At 35.3% G+C, this 14323-nt stretch overlaps 1 protein-coding gene across 6 annotated transcripts in view; it reads right to left on the bottom strand.

The window, feature by feature from the left end:
* Nucleotides 1-5541: 5541 nt before the first annotated feature.
* Nucleotides 5542-14323, bottom strand: part of Abhd17b (abhydrolase domain containing 17B) — a 39922-nt gene continuing 31140 nt past the window's right edge. For 5 of the 6 annotated variants that reach the window (XM_013516342.1, XM_013516344.1, XM_013516343.1 and 2 more), the window contains 2 exons: nucleotides 12664-12871; nucleotides 5542-5973 (listed from right to left, as the gene is read on the bottom strand). In XM_013516342.1, coding sequence (XP_013371796.1) covers nucleotides 5923-5973; nucleotides 12664-12871 — 259 coding nt within the window. In that variant the 3' untranslated portion in view covers nucleotides 5542-5922. Of the gene's footprint in view, nucleotides 5974-11344; nucleotides 12872-14323 lie in introns of those variants that run through there. The other variant, XM_005388524.2, reaches the window with a different exon arrangement.

Raw genomic sequence — 14323 nt, 5'->3', positions numbered from 1 at the left:
AGGCTGTGGCAAAGCTGGCTCAGGAAATGAGTGGGACATGTCAATTACAAGGTCCTAGAAAAATGCCAGGACCCTGTATGTAGAACTTCTGGTGAGTTCCTACATCATGAAGATGGCACAAAAAACAACCAGGCCTTTCAGGCAGCCATTATCATGAATTGCCACAATACCCTGGTGCTGTTTCTCAGATGCTCAGTGGGTACTTTTGTTGTTGTTTTTTGAGACAAGGTCTTGCTGTGTAAGCCCAGGCTCATCTCACACTCACAGCAATCCTCCTGCCTCAGCCTCCTGAGTGCTGGAATTATAGGTATGCACACCACACCCGGCTGCAGCATGTATTTTTTTTTTCTTTTCTCTTTTTCTCGGTTGGCCCAAGTTTGCTCTGCACAGCTAGTTTCTCCCACACCGATTCATCCTTCACTTTTCAAATCAACTTTTTGACAGTTTCTTGCTTGTCTCATCCAATTCTTTATTTGTGGCAAGAAAGACCTGGAATACTTTTGAATGTTAAGCAATTTCTAAGGGAACTACCCAGTAACACCTCCTCTATAGTATACAACGACTTCCATGGTCTATCACACTGCATCTCACTCATTAGACCAAGCAGGGAAGAAAGTATAATCTTACACACTATATATTATTTTCCCCCATTCTATAAACACATTTTTTGTTTTAAATCTAACTGGTCTATTAGCACTGCTTCTAGGCACAACTATGTGCCTCAGACCTGGAAAATCTTTTCTCTTATTCCAACTGGTGCTTTGAAGCTCTCCTCAATTACTATTTATAGTAATAATCTCTTATTGTTTTCCTCCTGCCATCCCTCCCCTTTTTTCCAAACGTCTTCCGCATGTTCTACTTTAACAAGTTTTTCAAAGACCCGTAGTCAGGGCAGGTATTGAACTATAACCTATTTGCCCATGAGGACAGTGGGGCTCAGAGCATCACTCTCAAGTGGTACCACTAGAAACTGAACTCACGTTTCTTGCTCCAAAGCCCATCCCCTCTTCTGTTTTAAGGGTCGCTGCATTTAGGTCTAAATATCCCATGATTCAGCGATTCTGGGAATTACAAATCCATTTTAATAACCATATCTTTTTTAGATCCTCCAGAAATACACCTTATGAAAAAGATTTGAGTGCAAATTGTTTACTTAAAGGATAGGTAGAAAAGGCAACAACGATGTCTGAAATTAAGTCACCCAGGGCTGGGCAAGACAGGAATTCGAGCTCGCTGGCGACCATGAAGGCCCACTTAGGACACGGAGCTTCCCCACTGGGAACCCCAGAGTTGGGCTGTGCCTGAGTCCTTTGGTTAAGGGATGTTCCCTTGACCAAAATCCACCAAACCCTCACATGTACCAAGAGAAACTCTGCAGATGAAGAAATACAAGTGTCAGAAGTAAAAGGTTCTCTTTACCAAAATCCTAAGGAGAGGGTCTGACTGCAGCACTGATAGCATCAATGGAAGTTTATCCAGTTGTCATCCTTACTTTTCTCTAAACACAGAAAACCCAAACTGTTATAATTGCACACAGTTTTACTGATTTGAGAAAGGGTCTTTACACGTTGCCCAGGCAGATCTCAAACTGATAGGCTATCTACAAAGAAATGGGACAGCCTTAATTACAGCATTCCATGGACTCAAGAATGTTGTCTGCAAATTCACTGGCAAACTGGCACATTACCAAGTACAAAAACTTCCTAAAAATTATCTAAAAGTAATTCATGGCCTAACACTCTCCTTTGCTACATAGAGATCTACCTATGGAGCATATATAAACTCCTTATGTTTTATATTTTTTATTTTAAAGAGAAAACAAAGATAAAAACAAAACAATACCAAAAAAATGATACAGAATTTTAAAACAAGATGACAGGAAATTAGCAATGGTTGTTATATTACATAGAACACTAAAGGTACTTCCATTTACTTTAGAATTGTTATTTGATCTTCAAGAATACCCCCAAGATCAACAGCAAAGGTTATTTTCCTTATCCACCTGTAGCTCGTGATAAAACTATGGCTCAGAGATTACTGATTTCAAAAGGAACCCTTTGTCTTCCCTTCTATGGTAATTTTGGTAGTTTCTTCTCATTTATAATGGACAGTACACAACACTGCCTGTGCTGTCTCTCAAGTCTTTCTAGAGCAAGGCTCTGAGTAAAGATTTCTGGGAAACACTAGGAAGGATCTGAAAAACTAGTGGACCTTTGACAGCTATTGTTATGATTTCCTTTTGTTAACATTTATTGGATCATTATTTTTTGTTTATTTCTCCTAGGTAGACGCTTGGCTTTGCCAAGGCCCCAACAGAATCCAACCGTGACCAGAATAAGGGTGAAAACAGTGCTGAAGATGCAAAACAACTACTTCATATTAATCTCACCAATATACTCTGTTTCCAGTATTGCAAAAAAAGTTCCACACTACTTATTCACCTTCAAATTAACTATTAAATATGCGCAAGGTATCTCATGAACTGCAAAATGTTTAATTGTTTAGGCTGTATTTGCTCCTATGTTCCCTTTCTTCTGATTATGTGTTACTTGTTTGGAAGCATTAGACCTAAAGAATGTTACATTGTTCCTATTTTGCTTCTTTAGCCTGTTCATGAACTTGCTTGTTTAGTTTAAAAGTCACTCTAAAATTCTATTATTCTATATTCCTTGGTGTCTGCACCACTCAACTTTTTCTCTTTCACCCAGAAGAAAGCAATTCTGACTCCTTCTGTCAACAATGGCCAGGAAACTGCACTAAGCTTCAGTAACACACACCATCATTTCACACGCGCCCCTTCAGCTTCTCACATTTGCAATGAGTCATCTAGAAGCCTGTGTCCCAACACTGGCAAAATTTGGGAATAGTATGCTGCTGTTTGTTGAAAATTCATGACTTTGTTCATTAAAAGAAATATTGAAAACAATAGTAGTAACATGCACAAGAGAAGCAGGGTCTTGGCAGTCAGGAATCCAGACTTGCTATGCAGAACCCATTAACTGGGCAGGAGTGACACTAATCCTTACCTCAGGGAGGGGCAGCTTTGGTTGTGGCTGCCGTAGTACACTGCATGGCCTCTGGTAGCCTTAAGCAAAGCCAGTTGGCTCTTAATTTAGACAAAATTTATTAATCCAATTACCTTGTTTTCTGTATCAGCTGAATAGAAACAGAAATAGCAAGTTAAAGCAGATAAAAAAAAATTCACAGTAGTGATTAATGACAGGTAACAGTGTGAAAAGACAAGACGGGACACTCAAAAGCAAATATAAGAACTGAAAAAGCAAAGCATCCTGAGTCCTTCTCTCAGAGGGCATACTGAATCCAACAGTGCTCCGGTTTAAGGTAGGAGAGGAGCATTTGAAAAAATAATGGCAAAAACTTTCTGAATTTATTTATAAACAACAATCTACACACCCAAAAAGCTAAAAAAACCTCCAAATATATATAAATACAAAAAGACCTACAAACCGACAAATGTAGTATAAATCTAGAATTTCAAAGACAATCCTGAAATCTCTAAGAGAAACCCAATGCAGGGAACCTCAAGATGAATGTCTTACCTCTCACAAGACCAGAACATAATGGGAGAACAAAGTCCTAAAAACAAAAATATCTGGCAACCTCAAGAATCCTATAACCAGCAAAGTGACATTTCAAAATGAAGGAAAAATAATTTCCCACAAAAACAGAAATGGACAGAATTTATTGCTGGCAGACTCAATACTAAGTAACTCAATACTAAATAAATTTTAGTAAGTGGTCTCATAGCAGCACAAAAACCTACAGGATAATGGTAATTGTGCAACTACAAATGCATATTCTTTTCTGCTCTTATTTGAGAGCAATTTAAAAAAAAACATGTATCTAGTATATTGTTGTGCTTATATAACATATAAATATGTAATACATTTACCAACAATAGCACAAATAAGGTGAATATAAGCTAAACTGAAGTAGGCTAGGGAAATGACTACAGATGATAAATTAATAATTATAATAACGCTTTGGTTTGTAACGTTAACAGACAATGTTAGAAAGATCTGGTACGCAATAAAGTTGCAGATGTTATACAAATTATGATACTCCCTAAAAACAAAAATATCTGGCAACCTACATGAGACAAAATAAAGACATCATTGTCAACCAAATAAATTTTCTTCTTTTGGCTACTTTTGTTTCCTACTCTGACAGGCTAAAAAGACATGTGAGAGTTATTTCTTTATTATCTGTATCCTGGGGTCTTATTATTTCAGAAGGCCAGATGCTAGTTTCTGATAATGGAAACCACGAGACAGTGAAGATCCAGGATTTTTTCTTTTTTAATACAAAAAAAAATTACAGCAACAAAACAAATATCTAAGAAAAAGCAAAAGGCTTATAGAATCCTCTTACCTCAGCATAAGCATTTTTTTCATTTCATTTATTTTCCTTCTGGTCTTGTTCCATAGGCATTCACATTTTTATAGATGTGTAATTTTTCACTATGCATTACACTGGGTATTTTATGAAGTTTAATTCTCATTCTTGATAGCATCACACATATTCAGGGATATATAAACTATTCTGTGAGTCTCTTTCTTTCTCATTCTATTTGATAGTGCTGAACCTAGATGGCTTGGAGTCTAGACTTTCAGACTCAAAAGGGCTTGAAAAATAACAAAATTTCACATTATGGAACTAATATAGATGACCCCTCACTTTCTCAAAGTTATCAGGTATTTAAATACAAGTTTCACCTGATTAAGATTCATAATGTAGAATGCTAGTCATCTTGATTTATAGCTTATGAATCTACCATGCTCAGTAGGTAATTTGGAAAGGAGCAGTGTATTTAGAAATTTTGATTCAGATTCTACTGTATCCATAAATCTACCGGCTACGTGCCCTGCTTCAATTCAATATACTGCCTAAAGTAGTTATTGGGGTGGGGGGAGATAAATTCTGAACTTATCAAGTAGTATAATAGATGAAAATTGCATTTTATCTGCACATAAAAATGATTTGAGGGCCAGGGATATAGCTCAGCGGCACAGTGCCCGCCTGGTAAGCAAGGCCAGAGTTTGATTCCCAGTACCACAAAAAAGAAAGAAAAGAAAAAAGATGTACAATTGCAGCCCCCCTTTAAAGTATTCTTACTAAGTACATGGTGTAGGGGAGGAAATGGAATAAAATTACTTCAAGGCCTGGCTGACTTCACATGAAGAACCAGTCTAACAGGTTTTTAGCTCAGTGACACTTGTAAAGTATCTGTTCTTTACTTTGTGGGTCAGCTTCAGGGTAGAGATATTTGCTCACTACCTTAGTATATACTCATTCTATTTAGTCAGTCACAACCCATTTGGAAATAGGAAAAATGCCTTCTCTCTCCAAATCAGAAAGTACAACTGAAAAAAATTCTTAGTATCACAGGGATAAGTTGTTATGTTTTATAGTTACTGGATATTTGGAGTATGTATATTAGAATGTAGCATGCTATCACTGTGATAGCTTACTTTAAACCAAAGTAACAAACTAAAAGCCAATTAATAATGATTACTTTGATACATTTTTCAACATTTATTCTGAGCATCTTAGAATTTATAAATGGGCTGCTGAAATATTTTAACCTATGACCATGGCTACCATCATCACTGGGTTTTAACACAACTAAAAAGCTGTTAAAATAACACCTTGTAAAATAAATTTGTATTAATTACTTTAAACATAAGAATCATTAATTTGAGAAATGTGAAAGGCACAACCTACCAATTGAATGTTCAATAAAAACCAGCTGATCAGAATGAACCTAGGAGCCATTAAAAAATAAACGGTAATGACCACGGGACAGAAAACAAATTTATGCTCTGTGATGCTCGAAGAGCACTGTCTTATTACTCCAGATAAATTTGAAGAGAAAATAGGTTACAACACCCTCCGTTGACATTAAGATTGTAGACCTTGGTAAAGTCCCTTCCTTTGGATTTGTTTCTGCACCTGTAAAACAAAGGAATTAGGCTGTATTACCTCTAAACTTCCTAAGACTTACAAGTTTACCTGCCTTCCCATAATACCGGTTTAAGAAAAGTTATTCTTAAATTGTCATAGAAAATGTCTAAAAGTACCAAGAATATCACTATTTACATGACAACTGCTGTCACCTTACAATTTCTGCAGTTTGTCTCCATTTATCAAGGTCTCAAAGTGAGCAACACCTATGTATTTATAGAAACAGTATTTATGAAAACAAAATATGAAACACTTATAGGGTAAAAATCTACTGTAATAGATTCCTAGGTAGGATAAAAAACTGGTAAATTTGCTTAAGTTACAAGAGTGGTGATAATGAATCAGCTAATGAAGTTTTTCACCTATGATTCTGCTTTCTGTATTGATAGGATATGGTAGTAGTTACACTGCTGATCATGTTCTAAGGGTCAGTGTCACAACCCAAACTGCACCATGTTGGTATGCACATGCACAAAAGCCAAAGGTCAAAACAAGTTAAGTGAAGCTACTCGAGCCAAAGTTACGAAATGAACGAAATACATGAATTGGGATGATTTTCCCAAGGTCACACATATAATTAGTGTTAGCTCAGAAGAACCCAGATCTGATTGCCAATTCCATGCTACAGAAGAAACCCCTGAGCATGTGATGCTCTGAGGAGCAAGTAGAGGATATCTGAATGAAACATACATCGAGTTCAAGTTCCATTTAAATCTGTAATTTATACAGACTACAGATGTCATTCAGCTTTTGCTAGCACTAAGTAGCAAGACACTAATCTTTAAGATGGAATACTTTGTTTGGGCTATGGGGAACTGAACCCAGGGCCTGCACATGTTAGGCAAATAGTCTACTGTAAACTATATCCTCAGATCCTTTTTTTAAATCTTTGAGACAGGGTCTTGTTAAAAAAGTTTGACCAGGATAGACTTCAAGCTGTGATCCTGCTTCTGCAGCTTCCCTAGTAGCCAGGATTCAAGGTACGCCACCACATCTGGCTAACGTATTTCTCTGGTGGACAAATAACCATAGTTTTTTCTTATATTATACTCTAATTGGCAACTTTTACCTAGTTCTGCTTTGTGAGAGAGAAAAAGGTAATTTGTGTATTTCTCTCAAATATTTGAAAATAATATCTTCCTTGGTTGTATTTATCAACTTGTTTTGGGGTTTGACTTTATGAGACTCTTTCCAACCTGGTAAAGCACTTCAGACTTTTACTCTAATTTCTGACTATGCTTTCTTTCACTGCATCCTGAAATGTAACACTGTATACTGAGATTTCAATGTATTTTTCAGCACCCTAAGATTAAATCAGTTTCTAAATAGTTTGGTACCTCTAGCAAGCTAAAATCTACATTTTTTTTTCCATCTTACGCTCTCAACAAATACACTTTCACGTTTCTATCAATTTTTTTTTCCCATCTCTGAGACTAACAGAAGGGTCCAGAATGCAACATATGATTAGTTTGCACCAGTCTTATCGCTGTGCTACCCTTTTTGATTTCTAGGTAGGCTTCCTACATTTCAAATATACCCTTCCTTGAGGTTCCATATACTGATCCTCTCACCCAGGAATACCTCATGGGCCATTCAGATCACACCAACCTCTATCCTTCAAAGTTCAGTTCAAATACCACTTTTTTCTGGGGTTCTTCCTTGTCATATTCCCCAACAAAAATACCTTTTGCCTGTTACACTATCCTGAAAATCTCCTGTTGCCCTTACTGAAATAGTAATATTTATGCAATGAGGTGCCTGTGTCTTCCTTCAGCTACTCTACTAAGTCTATGAGGACATCATCAATGTATCTCTAACCAGCCAGGGTTTTGTAAAGTAGAAGCATTCAATAACTATTTAATGAATGAAAAAATAACAATAAATTAGTATAATCAATATTGACATTTTCACAGGTAATTGGAGAAAACAGTTAAGCCCTGGGTTGTATTTCATATAAAGCATCAACTGTATAGGTTCCAAAACAATCTTGAGAAAGAAAATATTTCCACATGATGCTATAATTCAAAAATCTTTTGAGCAGGAGTGGCTATACTCACATCTGACAAAATAGAGGCTGAGACAAAAGGCAGAGGAAGAGACAAGTATGGTTACTATAAAATTATTAAGAGAATAATTCAGTAAGGAGATACAAGTAATATAAGTCCATATGCACCTAATGTTTCAGCACCCAAAACTTACAAAGCAAACACTACTTGGGCTAAAGAGAGAGGTAGGTTCTAACACAGTAACAATGGGGAAATTTCACATGCCACTTTCATCAATTAACAGATCATCCAGGCCCCAAACAAACAAAAGACAACAACAATCATCAAAGTTAAACTGTATATCAAATGGACTTAACGGGGCTGGGGATTTAGCTCAGCAGCACATCGCCTGCCTGCCAAGCGCAAGGTCGTGAGTTCAATTCCCAGTACCAGAAAAAAAAACAAATAAAACAAAAAAAAAAACAAATGGACTTAATGATTGACAAAACATTTCGTTCAACAGCTGCAAAACACACATTATTTTCATGATGACGTGGAACTTTCACCAAAATAGTACACTGGTCACAAAACAAGCCTAAAGAATTAAAAATTGAAATCATATCCTATTTTCCGATCACAATGAGGAACTTTAAAAATTATAGAAATATGTGGACACTAAATGACACACTTTTTAAACGGTGGGTTATCAAATTAAGAAATTTTAAAAATTCTTAAAACAAATGAAAATACAACACATCAAAACTTATGACAACAGGACCAGGGATACAGGTCAGCGACACAGCGGCTGCCTTGCAAGCGTAAGGTCCTGAATTCCATTCTTGGTTACAAACAACAAAAAAACCCCCAAAACTTCTGACAACAAAAGGAGTACAAAAGGGAGTTTTTATAACAGCTAGTATCTACATTAAAAAGTAACTTCAAATACTGAAGAACTTACAAAACCAAGAACAAAACAATTATTGGAATGAAAAAATAAACAAATATCGGAGTAGAAAACAAAATAGTAACTAAAAAAAGCCAAACAATATATTGATCAATACAAGAGCTGTTTTTTTGAACAGATGAAAAAATTTATACCGGGCAAGCACGAGGTTGTGAGTTCAATGGTACCAGAAAAAAAAAAAAATAAATAAACCTTTAAGAAAACTTTAGCCTATAAAAAAGACCCAAATAAAATTAGAGATGAAAAAGGGAACATTACAACTAATACCACACAAATACAAAGGACTGTTAGTGACTAGGAGGAAAAACTACAAATTGAAAAACTTAAAGAAACAAACTTCTGGGTGTATCTGACTTACAAACATTGAACTGTGAGAAGATAAAACACCTGAATAGCCCAATAAAAAGTAGTGAGATTGAACATGTAATACATAATCTTCCAACAAAGAAAGTCTAGAAATGGGTAACTCCACTGCTGAATTGCATCAAACTTTTACAGGAGTAACAGAAACACTTCTCAACCTATTCCAAAGAACTAAAAGGGATAAAAACCTTTCAAAAGGCATTCTGTGAGGCCTACATTGCCCTGTTACCAAAAACCTGACAAAGACAAAACAAAAACAGAACATCAATATGCCTGATGAACACAGATGCAGAAACTCAAATAATAAAAACATTCACCATAATAAAGTCAGTTTCATCCCAAGGATCCAAGGATGGTTCAACATAACCAATGAATGTAATACATCACATCAACAAAGATAAAAAAATCTATGATGATTACAACAGATGCAGAAAAAGCATTTAATAAAATTCAACATTCCTTCACAGTGAAAGTACTAAACAAATTAGTATAGTGCAGGGCCAAGGATATAGCTCAGTGGCACAAGCATCTGCATCGCAGGCACAAGCTCCTGAGTTCGGTTCCTGGTACAAAAAACAAAACAAAACAAAAAAAACCCGGTGTAGTATAGAAGGATGGAACCACAACAGAATAAAGGATATATATGACAAACCTATGGCCAACATCATACTGAATGCTTAAAACATTTTCCTCTAATATCAAGAACAAGATAATGTTATTCACTTTCACTTTTATTCAGTATAGTACTAGAAGTTTTCACCAGGCCAACTGGGTAACAGAAATAAAATGCATACAAATACGAAGTCAAGCTATCTTATTCACAGATTATACATATAGAAAAACCTAAAAAGACTGTTAAAACTGATCAAGCAAGAAATGATAAATGGTATTACATCAAGTTAAACTGTAGAGCAAAGGAAATTAATGGAGATAACCAACGATATGGGACAAAACAATCTGCCAAATATCATCTGACAGAGACTTAATATCCACATAATAGAAGACGTTAAAAAAAAAAACAAAACAGAACACTTCCTTGGTCCTTCACAAGAATAACCAAGGGATCCAATTAAACATAGGTAAATAATCTGAATAGATACTTCTCAAAAGAAATACAGCTGCACATGGTGGCATATCCTTGGGAAGTAGCTCAATGGTAGATAGTGACAGTACATGGGAGGCACTGGGGTTCAATCTGTGGAGGAGAATAAAGAGGAAGAAGGAATACAAACAGAAATGGAGAAAAAATACAGTGTATGAAAAAATGCTTGATATCATTAGCTATCAGGGAAATGTAAATCAAAACTACAGTAAGGTAGCACCTCATTCCAGTTAAATAGCTACTATTAAAGAATACTGTATGTAACAAAGGCAGATGAAAATGGGAAGAAGGAATGCTTAGACATTATCGGTGGGAATATAAATTAATCCAGCCATTTCACAGAACAGTATAGAGATTCCTCAAAAACAAACAAAGAAAGAAAAAACCACCGAAATATAGATCTACCAGATGACCCAGCTATCCTACTTCTGGGTTTATAGTCAAGGGAAGTGCAATCAGCATACCAAAGACATGCCAATGTCTGTTGTAGCACTGTTCAAAATACCTAAGGAATCAATCTAGATGCCTACCAACAGACAACTAAAATAAATTTTGTATATACAATGAAGTATAATTGAGCCACAAAGAATGAAATCCTGTTACTTTCACAAAAATGCATTGAAGGGGAGGACGTTATGATAAATAAAATAAGGCAAGCACAGGACCAAAAGCTTCCTCTTATTTTTGGAAGCTGAAAATGTTCATTAGAAAGCAGAAGAGTGATTGGGAAGTGTAGGGGGATTCTGTGTAAAATGGAGGTTGGACTGAATCAATGCATAATGCATGGATGTATAGAAATATCACACTGAATCCCATTAATATATGCAACTAATATACAACGATATAAAACTTAGAAAATTTTAGAACTATGTCCTATAAAAGTAAATGGTTATTTCTTTACTCTTTCTAGTGTGGTGATGAGGAGAATGGAAGAAGGCAAACAAGCACAGCTGAGTGGTATATTTGTTTTTTTTTACTGTTAATTTGACACATCTGAACCAAAGCATTCACAATACTTGATATACTTTGAAGAGAATCATATACTATAGTCTTAAGACATACCATAGAACAAGCAGAACAATTAAAGCTACATAAGGCCTTAAAAGATATCCACAGTGTATATTATTTTAATATTCATTCATTAACAAATTAAACTACATACCATTAAACTTATTTTTCTTTTTCTTTCATTGTTTTAATCAGGCAGGATTCATTCAAGAAAAGGCAACTTAGTTTTTGTGTGTCAGCTTTATTTTTTACTATATTGGTTAATATAAAACTTATGAGTGAAATGTTTTACATCCTGTATGTAGGAGTAAATCCATCAAATTCTCAGATAGTAATAGCCAAAATGAAAAGGGACGAAATAGTCCAGTTGTGGTCATAAAGAGCAGCTAATGATCTTTCAGGTTTTTATATGATAAAGAGTATTACAGCTCTATGAGATTAGTCAGATTTAAAACAATATTGCATACAAACTCAGGCTTGAAGCCCTAACCGCCTCTGAAATAACTAAATGAAAAATTTTAAGTAGTTGCCTCACAGTTCCAAACTTATAAATCCAATCCAGTTAAAATTCAGTGCTATTATGACTTCTCATTTACAAGATAACTAATTGGTAAGGTAACAGATGGCATAAAAATTAAGACTTCATTTCTCCCCCCCCCCACCCCCAGGATAAATGTATTATGGCCAGAAAAAACAGAAAATTCAATGTATTTTATAGTAAAATAACCATTTAAGCCTCTATCCCTGTACAACAGGGTTTAGATCAATTCTGTTTTACTTGCATGTTTTCTTTTTCTTTCATTTTTTTAGTTATTCTATTATGAGTACTTGAACTGCTCTAGATGTACAGCTTTTATTACACTTGAATACCAGGATAAATTTTAGTACATTGAGAGGTTTTAAAAATATTTATAAATTTGTTTCCAATATGCAAAAGCATTTGGCAATACTTTTACAGCATTTGATTTTTATAGAATTAAAATTTCATACAGTACTCATTTGATGTTTTAAAAAAAATTCACAGAAAAATATAAATTACACAGCCTGACTGCATGATACTGTTATTTCCAGTTTCTAGTTCTGGTAATTAAAACCTTCATTAAGTCTGTTAACAAATCATTACCTGTACATTTATGAAGGCAACTTACATGATTTGCAAACATAACCTTCAGGTTTTATGTTATTTACCAAAAAGTGCAGTTCAGCAAGAAAAGAAAACCCAGTATGCAAATTTACAGAATGTTTTACAAATTTACCAGTTCCTGTGACACAAACTGTTTCAACCTTTCCAGGTATTGCCCATAAAGTTCCACATCATTGTGTCCCGCTCCTTCAACCCACAGAGGCTCCACAGGTCTTTGGCAACGCTCAAACAAGGCGAGACCATGTGAAAAGTCAATGACTTCATCTTCAGTCCCATGAATTATTAATACGGGAGAGGTTATCTTAGAGATTTTGTCAATGCTGTAGTGTAAAGAGAAGAGACAAAAAAGAAGTTAACTATGTAAAAAGAAATATAAATTATCTAGTTCTGAAACAGAAACTTTGACCATTAGAAAATATATGAAATCAGCTCAGAAGGGATGGATGTCTTAGATTTTGAGTAACATTTCAAAAGCTCATTTTTGACTCCCAAGAATGCTGGCAACAGGCCTTCATGTTACAAAGGAATCAGTCTAGATGCCTACCAAAGAAAGAGCTTTCTTTGGAGACTGTACCAGTTCAGTTCTTTAGTTCTCCAATCTTACATATTAGCAGACAAACAAGAATTTTAAGACATTAAAAGAAAATGCTTCAAATATAAGAAAGATACAAAGACAAACAGTTTTTTAAAGGTAACTTGGAAGACACAGAAGCTATGCAGAAAGAAACCTTATAAACTGGTCTTTTTAAACACTTCAGAGATAAGACAGTGTAACTTTAAAACGAGAATGGAATCTTACAAAGAAATAATCAGTGAAAAAATTCAAGGCTGTATTTGTTAAGTAAAATGCTTATGTATATATACTATTTGCTGTCAGAAAGATGCTCAGTAGTAGAGGAATTAAAACTTAAAAAAAGATTTTCAAATATTTTACTTATGGGCAGCGCAGGTCTTTTCTGGGGGAGGTGTCTCAGATATCAATGAGGGAGCTAGGCAAAACTGTAAGTTGGTATCACCTACAACATCTTTGTCTATGAATTCTTATCACCCACTTAACCAGAAATGGTTTAACAGATTTCATTATCTAAAACAAAAACTCAAAACAAAATAAAAACCCATCATGATAGAGTGTTTCCTTAGCTTAGCATAGGGGTAGCCCCTGGATTTGAAACACTGCAAAATAAAAACAAAAACAACCCACTCCCCCCAAAACAGGGAAAACAAACCAGCCCTCTACCCCTAAACTTCCCCCAGCCTGTAGTACTGATAAGATCAAATTATCATTAGTACTTTCTCTACCAAAATGACACTTTTTTGGCCAATGATGAAAAAGCTTGCTTTTGAAATAACCTTTGCTGTTCCAAAGAACTGAGTGGTAACATCGTTTTTGACCTATCACTCACAAGAAAATTTTTTTTTGTTTTTTTTGTTTTTTTTGTTTTTCTCCGGTACCGGGAACCGAACTCACGACCTTGCGCTTGCCAGGCAGGCGCTTTGCCGCTGAGCTAAATCCCCAGCCCCCACAAGAAAATTCTTTATGTTGCTGCCAACTGCTAAAAGGGAAACCCAAAATTTACCAGCATCTTTCTTATACCTTTCTCCCTCTTTGAAAGAAATAGGTCATCAATTCTTTCCAATTATAGTACGGAGGAAAAACTAAAAACAAGTGAGAACTACCTCCTGTCTTGAGAAGCAGAAAGTAGTTGCCCTTTTTCAAATCTATGCAATACTGTACATTTGTAGGCTGTGTGGTGACAATACCGAAGATATTC

This window comes from Chinchilla lanigera, unplaced genomic scaffold (genome assembly GCF_000276665.1).
Source record: "Chinchilla lanigera isolate Chin_1 unplaced genomic scaffold, ChiLan1.0 scaffold00033, whole genome shotgun sequence".
NCBI lineage: Eukaryota > Metazoa > Chordata > Mammalia > Rodentia > Chinchillidae > Chinchilla > Chinchilla lanigera.
This window is presented reverse-complemented; position numbering and strand designations above follow the sequence as displayed.